Source organism: Loxodonta africana, chromosome 2 (genome assembly GCF_030014295.1).
Source record: "Loxodonta africana isolate mLoxAfr1 chromosome 2, mLoxAfr1.hap2, whole genome shotgun sequence".
Lineage (NCBI taxonomy): Eukaryota > Metazoa > Chordata > Mammalia > Proboscidea > Elephantidae > Loxodonta > Loxodonta africana.
Window position 1 is genome coordinate 101,376,359 of NC_087343.1, and position 13,096 is coordinate 101,389,454.

A 13,096-nucleotide genomic window follows, 5' to 3' on the forward strand; every position below is an offset into this window, starting at 1 on the left:
TTCAATTCTAGGAAGGCTAAGAGAGGTGAGGAAGCCGCGGAAAAGTCTGAAGCTAGCAGAGGTTGGTTCCTGAGGTTTAAGGAAAGAAGCCGTCTTAATAACATAAAAGTGCAAAGTGAAGCAGTAAGTGTTGATATAGAAGCTATAAGAAGTTATCCAAGAGATCTAGCTAAGATAGCTGCTGAAGGTGGCTACACTAAGCAACAGATTTTCAATGTAGACAGAACAACCTTATACTGGAAAAAGCTGCCATCTAGGACTTTCATAGCTAGAGAGAAGTCAATGCCTGGCTTCAAAGCTTCAAAGGACAGTCTGACTCTCCTTAGGGGCTAATGCAGATGGTGACTTTAAGTTGAAGCCAATGCTCATTTATCATTCCAAAAATCCTGGGGACCTTAAGAATTATGCTAAACCTACTCTGCCTGTGCTCTATAAATGGAACAACAAAGTCTGGATGACAGCACATCTGTTTACGACATTGTTTATTGAGTATTTTAAATCCACTGTTGAGACCTACTGCTCAGAAAAGAAAAGGTTCCTTTCAAAATGTTACTGCTCATTGACAGTGCACCGGCTTACCCAAGAGCTCTGATGGAGATGTACAGGGAGATTAATGTTGTTTTCATGATGGCTAATACAACATCATTCTGTAGCCCGTGGATCAAGGAGTAATTTTGAATTTCAAGTCTTAATATTTAAGAAATGCATTTCATAAGGCTATAGCTGCCATAAATAGTGATTCCTCTGATGGATCTGGGCAAAGTAAATTGAAAACCTTCTGGGAAAGATTCACTGTTCTAGATGCCATTAAGAACATTCATGACTCGTGGGAGGAGGTCAAAATATCAACACTAACAGGAGTTTGGAAGAAGTTGATTCCAACCCTCATGGATGACTTTGAGAGGTTCAAGACTTCAGTGGAGAAAGTAACTGCAGATGTGATGGAAATAGCAAGAGAACTAGAAGTGGGGCCTGAAGATGTTACTGAATTGCTACAATCTCATGATAAAACTTTAATGGATGAGGAGTTGCTTCTTACAGACAAGCAAAGAAAGTGGTTTCTTGAGATGAAATCTACTCCTGGTGAAGATGCTGTGAGCTCTGTTGACATGACCACAAAGAACATAGAATATTACAACATAAACTTAGTCAATAAAGCAGTGGCAGAATTTGAGAGGATTGATTTAGATTCTGAAAGAATTTCTACTGCGGGTAAATGCTATCAAACAGCATCGCATGCTACAGAGAAATCTTTAATTAAAGGAAGAATCAATCGATGTGACAAACTGCATTGTCGTCTTATTTTAAGAAACTGCCACAGCCACCCCAACCTTCAGCAACCACCACCCTCATCAGTCAGCAGCCATCAACATCGAGGGAAGACCCTCCACCGGCAAAAAGGTTATGACTCGCTGAAGGCTCAGGTGATGGTTAGCATTTTTCAGCAATAAAGCATTTTTTAATTAAGGTATATACATTGTTTTTTCAGACATAATGCTATTGCACACTTAATAGACTATAGTATATAACTTTTAAATGTACTGGGAAACCAAAAATATTCATGTAACTTGCTTTATTGCAATATTTGCTTTATTTCAGAGGTCGGGAACTGAACCGGCAATATCTCCGAGGTATGCCTGTTCAGCCTCAAATAATTTAAGTATTATGTGAAAATTAAGTGTAATCTATGGAAAATGTATCCTCTCATGAATAAACATGGCTAAATTTATAGGAACTATTTGCTTAATGCCCTCTCACAAATTAAAACGAATGTCTCCCCCCACCAGCATCTGCTGGATTAAGACAATGATTTTATCTCTGGTAGCACTTCCTGCTCTTTCATTAGGTTAAAAACAAACAAAACAAGTAGTAATCCTGCACTAGTACCAGCAAAACTTACTTCCTGAGGTACACACTGAGGTTGTCTGAAATCAGAACATGGAAAAGTAAAACAAACTCTTAATGATATATCTATTCGATTGAGCACCAGGAGGTAAAAATCATTTCATGTTATATTGTGTGCCAAAGAAAATTTCTCTACCTCATTATCTTGTTGAACTAATAATTCATTTTAGCTCAAAAAATATTTCACTGCTATGTGTAGCTTTTAGTTACTGAACTAACAGAGTCTGTGGATTCGACATTCACAGTATTCCTCTCTGGCAGGTTATTTGCTACATCCTCACAGTAAATGATTCACCATCACTGATTTCCACTGTCAGACTCAGGAGTCACCAGCTCTGACCTGAATCGAAACGGGGATGTAAAATTGAAAATGGTCTGAGAAAATGACAGCCTCTCTTGAAAAGCAGGTGCAGGTCAGTGACATCTGGACACATTGCTCCGTTCCTGTGAATCACTGTTTGGGGGAAGCAAAAGACCCTGTGGCTCATAAAACCTGATGATATTAAAAAAAGGGGAGGAATCCACACTTTAGATGTCAGGGTCACTGCTAGAAATACAACTTTAAAAATTCAAGTATAAGGAGAAATACCATGTTTAAAAATGAATTACTAATGTATTTTTCTTTTAAAAGTATCATGAAAACGCATATCATACAGATGTTCATTCCTTATTCAATGTACACCATTGGGAGATAAATAGAACTGTTAGAATACAAAAATGCCAAGGGTAATTCAACGACTGCAGTGTAAGTGTGGCATAACTGATTCGTCGTGACATACAATTTTCTAAAAGCTATTCTGTTAGAAGGCAATAAATGAGTACATAAATGATTTACACTCTTCTGAACCATGGTTATTATTCAGTATTTTATTTTGAAAATATATACGCCCTATACTATTATGTTTATTCTCTGGAGTATAATAAAAACATAATTGAATTTGATGAAAAATAGTCTTGATTCTAAATGTAGCATACAGCACATACCACTACTTCCTTATTTTATCCCTTGTGAAGATCAATGGCCACTTGAGGTAGTTCTGCTCTAGGTCCGTTATAATATATGGGCAATAAAATATTTTTAATTTAAAAATTATATCTTTTTATATACCATACTATATTTTACTTTTTTAATACTAACATCTGAGTTTCAACCTAAATAACAATTTATGAATGCAAAATACAATATTTAATCACTGTTTTACTTTTAAACGTGATTTCTTATTGACCAGGTAGGGCAGGAAAATAAGTACAAATGACTTTTGCAAATAAAAATGAAGCAGTCTATAACAAAAGCATCAGAGTCCAATAACTTGCCTTGTTTGGATAAAACTTAAAAATCATTGTGAAGGGAGTTTACTTTTGAAAATATTTAAAATTTGTTTTAATATAAGAATTTCTGGAATTTAGATAAATGATCTGTTTATCTATATTACCTACTATAATTTTCATTTGCAAGCTCCTTTTTTGAGTTAGAAACTGTGTTTTGCAATATATATAAATAGTAGTGAAAGCAATCAAGTGCTAATTGAAAGGTCAGCCATTCAAAACCACTAGGGGCTCTTCAGGAGAAAGATGGGGCAGTCTGCTTCTGTAGAGATTTACAGGCTTGGAAACCCTATGGGATTGTTATGAGCTGGAATTGACTAGAAGGCAGTGAGTTTCTTATTTTTTTATATAAATTACATAAATACATAATTATACTAAGGTTTAATGTAGTTGCTTGATATTCATATGTAATATCAAATATTGGAAGTCATCAAAAATGAAATGGAAAGCATAAAGATCAACATCCTATGCATTAGTGAGCTGAAATGGACTGGTATTGGCCATTTTGAATTGGACGATCATATGGTCTACTATGCTGGGAATGACAAATTGAAGAGAAGTGGCATTACATTCATTGTCAAAAAGAACATTTCAAGATATATCCTGAAGTACAATGCTGTCAGTGATAGGATAATATCCATAAACCTAAAAGGAAGGGCAGTTAATACAACTTTTATTCAAATTTATGCACCAACCAGTAATACCAAAGACAAAGAAACTGAAGATTTTTACCAACTTCTACAGTCTGAAATTGATCAAAAACAATAATTACCATATTTTTATGCAAATAACATATGCCTTCTACATTTGTTTGCCAATCATGCCTTCCACAAGTGAGATATTTTCCTAAGTGTGCTTTGCTAATTTTTTTTACAGCAACATGTAAAAAAAAAATTGGCATAGAGGCACTTGTGAAAATACCTCGATGAGGGGCATGGTTGGCAAACAAACATAGAGACTCACGTTATTTGCATAAAAATATGGTACTGGTGATTGGAATGCAAAAGCTGGAAACAATGAAGAAGGATCAACAGTTGGAAATAATGGCCTTGGTGACAGAAACAATAACAGAGATTACATGATAGAATTCTGCAAGACCAACAACGTATTCATTGGAAATACCTTTTTAATAACACAAACAATGACTATACGTATAGACCTTGTCAGGTGGAATACACAGGAATCAAATCAATTGCATCTGTAGAATGAGACAATGGAGAAGCTTAGCATCATTAGTCAAGACAAGGCCAGGGGTCAACTGCTGAACAGACCATCGACTGCTCATATGCAAATTCAAGTTGAGGCCGAAGAAGGTTAAAAAGCCCACAAAAGCCAAAGCATGACCTTGAATATATCCCATCTGAATTTAGAGACAGTCTTAAGAGTATATTTGTCCATCTGCAAAAAAATGAAACAAGACCCATACCTCATTCCATGAACAAAAATGAACTCAAAATGGATCAAAGACCTAAATATAAAATCTAAAACGATAAAGATCATGGAAGAAAAAATAGGGACAACGTTAGCAGTCCCAATACATGGCATAAATAGTATACAAAACGTTATTAAGAATGCAGAAGAAAAACTAGATAACTGGGAGCTCATAAAAATCAAACACCTATGCTCATCCAAAGACTTCATCAAAAGAGTAAAAAGACTACCTACGGACTGGGAAAAAGTTTTTAGCTATGACATTTCTGATCAGCACCTGATCTCTAAAATCTACGTAATACTGCAAAAACTCAACTACAAAAAGATAAATAACCCTATTAAAAAATGAGCAAAAGATATGAATAGACACTTCACTAAAGAAGACATTCAGGTAGCTAACAGATACATGAGGAACTGTTCACGGTCATTAGCCATTAGAGAAATGCAGATCAAAACTACAATGAGATTTCACCTCACTCCAACAAGGCTGGCACTAATCAAAAAAAACACAAAATAATAAATGCTGGAGTGGCTGTGGAGAGATTGGAACACTTATGCACTGCTGGTGGGAATGTAAAATGGTACAACCACTTTGGAAATCGATTTGGCACTTCCTTCAAAAGCTAGAAAAAGAACTACCATACGATCCAGCAATCCCAGTCCTCAGAATATATCCTAGAGAAATAAGAGCCTTTAAATGAACAAATACATGCACACCCATGTTTACTGCAGCACTGTTTACAATAGCAAAAAGATGGAACCAACCAAGGTGTCCATCAATGGATGAATGGATAAATAAATTACGGTATAGTCACACAATGGAATACTCTGTATTGATCAAGAACAGTGAGGAATCTGTGAAGCATTTCATAACATGGAGGAACCTGGAAGGCATTATGCTGAGTGAAATTAGTCAGTTGCAAAAGGACAGATATTGTATAAGACCACTATTATAAGAACTTGAGAAACAGTTTAAACTGAGAAGAAAACATTCTTTTGTGGTTACGAGAGGGGGGAGGGAGGGGGGTGGAAGAAGGGTATTCACTAATTAGACGGTAGATAAGAACTACTTTAAGTGAAGGGAAAGACAACACACAATACAGGGGAGGTCAGCACAAACCAAAAGCAAAGCAGATTCCTAAATAAACTGAATGCTTCGAAGGCCAGTGAAGCAGGGGCAGGGGTTTGGGGACCATGATTTCAGGGGACATCTAAGTCAACTGGCATAATAAAATCTATTAAGAAAACATTCTGCATCCCACTTTGAAGAGTGGCGTCTGGGGTCCTAAACGCTAGCAAGCAGCCATCTAAGATGCATCAATTGGTTTCAACCCACCTGGATCAAAGGAGAATGAAGGACGCCAAGGACACAAGGTAATTACCAGCCCAAGAGACAGAAAGGGCTACATGAACCAGACACTACATTGTCCTGAGACCAGAAGAACTACATGGTGCCCAGCTACGACTGATAACTGCCCTGAAAGGGAACACAAGAGAGTACCCCTGAGAGAGCAGGAGAGCAGTGGGATACAGACCCCAAATTCTCATAAAAAGACCAGACTTAATGGTCTGACTGAGACTGGAAGGACCCCAGTGGTCATGGCCCCCAGACCTTCTGCTGGCCCAGGACAGGAACCATCCCCATAAACCAACTCTGCAGACATGGATTGGACTGGACAATGGGTTGGAGAGGGATGCTGGTGAGGAGTGAGCTTCTTAGATCAGGTGGACACTTGAGACTATGTTGGCATCTCCTGTCTGGAGGGTAGATGAGAAGGTAGAAGGGGTTAGAAGCTGGAGAAACGGACACGGAAAGAGACAGTGGAGGGAAAGAGTGGGCTGTCTTATTAGGGAGAGAGCAATTGGGAGTATTTAGCAAGGTGTATATGGGTTTTTGTGTGAGATACTGACTTGATTTGTAAACTTTCACTTAAAGCACAATAATAAAAAAAAAAAAAGAGTATATTTGACACACTGAACATTAATGGCCGAAGACCAGAAGAGTTGTGGGATGACATCAAGAACATCATATATTTGACCTCGCTTATATAAAAAGACAAGAAAAGGCAACTGTATAGAGACTAAAGTTTATTATTGGTTAACAGAGGTGGGAGGGAGAGGGGAAAGGGGGTTAATGGTGTTGGAAAAATCACATTGATTTTTAAGGGTAGGGTTGCACAGTCAATTGTAATTGCCATCAATAAGCTGCACACCTGTAAACAGTTGAACTGGCAAAAGTTGTGTGATAAATATATTTACAACAATGATTAAAAAAAAAAGGAGTAGCTGCTTAGGCTGCTTGTTTACAACCAAAAACCCCATGGGATTTGTTTCCTTGTCTGGAGGTTTAGGGTCATGTTTTCATCGGACATCCCATTATATTGGTGTAATAACATGTTTAATGCCTCTGTTCTACCTCTTAGTTCTTTGCGTAGTGCCTGGGGTCTTAAAAACTCGCAAACTACCATCCAAGGCAGGACAATTGGTCTCTATTTGCATGCAGCAACAGAGGAAGAAGAAGAGTCAGGAACAGATGGAGGATATGGAGTGCGTGGCTAATTGCCTCCACGAACAACTGCCTCTTTTCCCATGAGGCCAGAACCGAATGGTGCCTGGCTATCATTACTGAACATTTTGATCAAAGAATCTATAGAAGAATGCTGATCAAAATGTGGAAAATGTAGAACATAATTTAAATTCTTATAGACCCCCAGACTTTCTAGAGCAAAGGGGGCTGGATGAACCCCTGCAACTATTGCCCTGAAATAATCTTTTAAAACGTACACCAAAAATATCCCCTTAAGTCTTCTTAAAACCACTAGCTAAGCTTAACTAGCAAAAATGTCTGCCTTGAGCATTACGCTCTTTTAATAACTATCTATATCAAAGCGACAAGAGCAACTGGAAAGATTAGACAGGAACCTTAGCGGGCAGTGAATATATGTTAATGGGAGAGGAACAACTCAGAAAAGGAGGGCGAGAATGGTTGCACAACTTGAAGAATGTAATCAATGTCACTGAATTACATATGCAGAAACAGTTGAATTGGTGTAAGTTTGCTGTGTATATTCTCAACCACAACAATAACAACAAAAGACAGAACATCATACATGAAGAAATCAAAAGGTCATTAAAAAGACAGGGAAGAAAAGACTAAAATGAATGTCAGAAGAGACTCCGAAACTTGTTCTTGAGCCAGAGTAGCTAAAGTGGATGGAAGACATAATGAAGTAAAATAGCTGAACAACACACAATGGAATACTACACACTGATAAAGAACAACGAAAAATCCAAGAAACATCTCATAACATGGAGGAATCTGGAAGGCATCACGCTGAGTGAAATTAGTCACTCACAAAAGGACAAATATTTTATGAGACCACTATTGTAAAAACTCAGGAAAAGATTTAAACACGAAAGAAAACATTCTTTGATGGTTATGAGGGTGGGGAGGGAGGGAGAGGGGTGTTCACTAATTAGATAGTAGACAATAATTATTTTAGGTGAAGAGAAGGACAACACACAATACAGGGGACGTCAGCACAACTGGACTAAACCAAAAGCTAAGAAGTTCCCGGAATACAATCAAACACTTCAAGGGACAGAGTAGCAGGGATGGGGGTCTGGGGACCATGGTTTCAGGGGACATCTAGGTCAATTGGCATAACAAAGCATATTAAGAAAACATTCCCATCCCACTTTGGTGAGTAGTATCTGGGGTCTTAAAAGCTAGCAGGCAGCCATCTAAGATGCATCAACTGGCATCAACCCACCTGAAGCCAAGCAGAATGAAGAACACCAAAAACACAAGGAAAATATGAGCCCAAGAGACAGAAAGAGACACATAAGCTGGAGACTCCATCGGCCTGAGACCAGAAGAACAAGATGGTACCCAGGAACCACCAATGACTACCCTGACAGGGAATACAACAGAGAATCCCTGATGGAGCAGGAGAAAGGTGGGATGGAGAACTCAAATTCTAGTAAAAAGACCAGACTTAATGGTCTGATTGAGACTGGAGTGACCCCAGAGGTAATGGTCCATGGACTCTCTGTTAGCCCAAAACTAAAACCATTCCTGAAGGCAACTCTTCAGAAAAAGACTGGACTATGCGACATAAAATGATATTGGTGAGGATTGTACTTCTTAGCTCATGTAGACACATGAGACTATGTGGGCACCTCCTTATCTGGAGATGAGAAGGCAGACGGGGATGGGGCTGGTTGAATGGACATGGGAGATACAGAGTGGAGAGAAAGAATGTGCTATCACATTGTAGGGAGAACAACTAGGGTCACATAACAATGTGTGTATAAGATTTTGTATGAGAAACTGACTAGAATTGTAAACTTTCACTTAAAGCACAGTTTTAAAAAATAGCTGAACAGAAGATTGCAAAGGTCAGCTTAGGAAGAAATGGTAAAGTATTATGATGAAATGTCAAAGTTCCTAGAGTCAGTAAACCAAAAAAGAAGAACACGATCGACATTTCTCAAGGTGAGAGGACTGAAGAAAAAATTCAAGCCTCGAGTTCCAATAGTGAAGGATTTTATGGGCAAAAAAATTGAATGATGAAGAAAGCATCAAAAGAATATGAAAGGAATTCCCAAAGTCATCGAACCAAAAGGAATTGGTCAATGTCTAATCATTTCAGGAGGTAGCATACGATCAAGTACCAACGGTACTGAAGGAACAAGTCCAAGCTGCTCTGAAGGCATTGGTGAAAGACAAGGGTCCAGGAACTGAAGGAATACCAACTGAGGTGTTTCAACACATGGACGCAGCACTAGAGGTACTCATTCACCTATGACAAGAAATTTGGAAGACAGCTACCTGGCCAACCTAGTGGAAGAGATTCATATCCATGCCCATTCCAAAGAACTGTGATCTAACAGAATGTGGAAATTATCAAACAATATCACATGCAAACAAAATATTGCTGAAGATAATTAAAAAATGATTGTAGCCGTATATAAACAGGAAACGGCCAGAAATTCAGGCTGGACTCAGGTGAGGATGTGGAACTAGGGATATCACTGCTGATGTCAGACGGATTCTGGCTGAAAGTAGAGAATACCAGAAAGATGCTTACATGTGTTTTATTGACTATGCAAAGGCATCTGCCTGTGTGAATCTTAACGAATTACGGATAACATTGTGAAGAATAGGAATTCCAGAACATTTAATTGTGCTCATGCAGAAGCTGTACACAGATCAAGAGGCAGTCATTCCAACAGAAAAAGGGGATATTGCATGGTTTAAAATTGGGAAAAGTATGACTCAGAGTTATATCCTTTCACCATACTTATTCAGTCTGTATGCTAAGCAAATAATTCGAGACACTGACTATATGAAGAAAATGGCCTCAGGATTGGAGGAAAATTCGTTAACAAAATGCAATATGCATATGACACAATCTTGCTTGTTGACTTGATTGCTGTAAGTCAAGATGACTTGAAGCACTTACTGATAAAAATCAAAGACTACAGCCTTCGGTATGGATTACACCAACTGGACCAATATACAACTTTATGATAAAAGGCGAAAATACTGAAGTTGTCAAGGATTTAATTTTACTTGGATCTATAATCAGTGTCCATGGAAGCAGCAGTCAGGAAATCAAATTACAGATTACAACGGGCAAATCTGCTGCAGAAGACCTCTTTAAAAATTTTAAAAAGCAAAGATGTCATTTTGATGACTAAGGCACGCCTGACCCAAGCCATGGTATTTTCAATTACCTCATATGCATGCAAAAACTGGACAACGAAAAAGGAAGACTGAATAAGAATTGACAAATTTGAATTGGGGTGTTGGCAATGAATATTGAATATACCATGGACTGCCAAAGAACAAACAATTGTTTCTTGGAGGAATTACAGCTAGAATGCTCCTTAGAAGTGAAGATGGCGAGACTTCATCTCACTTACTTTGGACATGTTATCAGGACAGACCAATTACTGGGGAAGGACATCATGCTAGGTAAAGTAGAAGGTCAGAAAAAAGAAGACCCTCAAAGAGATGAACTGACACAGAGACTGTAACAATGAGCTCAAATAGGCCTACTGTTTTGAGGATGGCACAGGACTGGGCAAAGTTTTGTTTTGTTATACATGAGGTCACTATAAATCGAAGCCAACTCAATGGCAGCTAACAACAATATCAAATATAATCTATAGTATCATTGTTAGATGCCATCGAGTCAATTTTTTTAACTCATAGTGACCCCATGTGACAGAGTAAAAATGTCCCATAGGATTTTCTCGGCTGTTTTGGGTTTTAATCTTTATAGGAGCAGATTGTCAGGTCTTTATTCCGAGGTACCTCTGTGTGGGTTCAAACCACCAATCTTTTGGTTAATAGTCAAGAGTTTAACTATTTGTGCCACTCACAGACTTTTGAATTCTAGTTATTTATGCCCATTGTTATGATGACGAATGAACTATATTCTCATGAAAAACATGAGGAAACGAATATTAGATGAATATTTCCTATGCAGGTTTCTGTATCTTTGAAAATTCAATATAACCAAACTTTGGATTTTAAAAAAGAAAATACTACATATCATTGTATATTAGAAATTTTTACTGCAGTCTGCATATTTTTAACCGATACCAGGTGAATTATTCGAACATTTGACCAAATGATTAAAATAGGGGAACTGCCTGACTGTAAACCCTGTTGCTGTCAAGTTGATTTCACCTCATAGCAACCCTATAAGGCAGAGCAGAACTGTCCCATAGGGTTTCCAAGGAGTGGCTGGTGGATTCAAACTGCTAACATTTTAGTTAGTAGCCTTAGATCTTAACCACTGTGCAACCAGAGCTCCTGACTATAAACCAAAAAAACCCATTTGCCGTTGAGTCTGACTCATAGTGACCCCATAGGACAGGGTAGAACTGCCCCATAGGGTTTCCAAGAAACAGCTGGTGGATTTGAACTGCCAACCTTCTGGTTAGCAGCCAAATTCTTAACCACTACGCCACCAGGGCACTGCTGTCTGACACAGAAAATACATATAAGGACAAAGTCTTTTCTACCAAAGGACATGTGTTAGTAGGAAACTATTTGGTTGTTCCTGCTCCTCCCAGTGTTTGGTGGTACTACCTTTTGGAGTAGGTGATGGAGACTGAATTTGACACAGCAATCCTCTACAGAGCACCTAGTCTCCCCATGTAAGTGGAAGGGAGACTTAAAATAACAAATATTAAGTAAAGATAATTTATTTTTAATATTGTTTTCACAACCTCAAGCAATCCATGGCCTTATGCTACTATTTTAACATTTTAATTTCAAAATTTTAATTTTTGAGCTTATTTTATAACTCTAAATATATTAATGAAAATCTGGGACATCAATACTGGCAGACTCTAAGAAATACTAACAGGCATTCAGTAAGCTTTCATTTATTTATTTGAAGCTAGTGACTGCATTTTCCAGTGTTATTAAAAGCACTAAGCAGATAAGGACAATCATGTTAAATTCTAAGGAGGAAGACCTAAATAATTTTTTTTCAGAAAATTTAATGATATTTAAAAACTAATAGCAGGAAACACTAAAACTAGCCTAGGTAAACTTCATGTAAATGAAACATGAAACCACTTTGTTTTAAATAATTAGCAATATTTACCTTGTAGCATTCTGCTTGATCTTTTCCTCAATGTCACTGAAGATCTGCTTAAACTCCAAGTCTCCGGGAAATGAATTTAATAAACAATGTAGGTCAAAAGAATTAAGGGAATATTCATCTTCCCAATCCATTCTGAGGAACTAGAATAAATAATAAAACATGTCAGTTTCCCAAAAATGGGAAGAAAAACCTCAACTTGTGATATCAAAAACACTAATTCCCATATGTATATAATGAAATGTAGCAATAGGAAAGCTAGGAGAACTATTAAGCTAAGTAGCATGTTTTGTTATTTAAATTTCATGAGGTATGATGTACCTAATTTTCATACTTCTCCTTTGGCTTGAAAGCTGAACAAAAACAGCACCTTCAGAGAGTACTTAAGCATTCTGCTGCTTCTCAAGTGTAACCAAGAGCTGTGAAATCACAAAAACGCACAGAGCAGAGGTGAGTGCAGCAAGAATTCAAAAACTACTCTCTACTCTTGTCAGTATACTGACCTGGACATTGTATTCTCAGGCGTTTTAAAGTTTCACCACCTGGGCCTACATACACATGAACAAGGCAAAATTTTCCTTGAGTTTTTCTCTAGCGCCTCTTGACAACCTCAGTATGAGTAAACGATAACTTAAATATGCTTCTGCTTCTAAGACAACATGCATTTTCCCACTATCAAAACTTCATTCATTCCACATACATGGATTGAATGTTTGGTACGTATCAGGCACTACGGTAGGAGCTGGGGATACAGCTCCCAACAAGTTAAAGTCCCAACAAGTCACAGAGCCTTTATTCCGACGGGA

General features: G+C 37.8%; 1 protein-coding gene across 2 annotated transcripts in view; it reads right to left on the bottom strand.

Annotated features, from left to right (window-relative positions):
- Window positions 1-13,096, bottom strand: part of KIAA0825 (KIAA0825 ortholog) — a 446,146-nt gene that overhangs the window by 389,640 nt on the left and 43,410 nt on the right. For both annotated transcript variants that reach the window (XM_064274127.1, XM_023547725.2), the window contains exon 3: window positions 12,294-12,433. In XM_064274127.1, coding sequence (XP_064130197.1) covers window positions 12,294-12,424 — 131 coding nt within the window. In that variant the 5' untranslated portion in view covers window positions 12,425-12,433. The remainder of the gene's footprint in view (window positions 1-12,293; window positions 12,434-13,096) is intronic.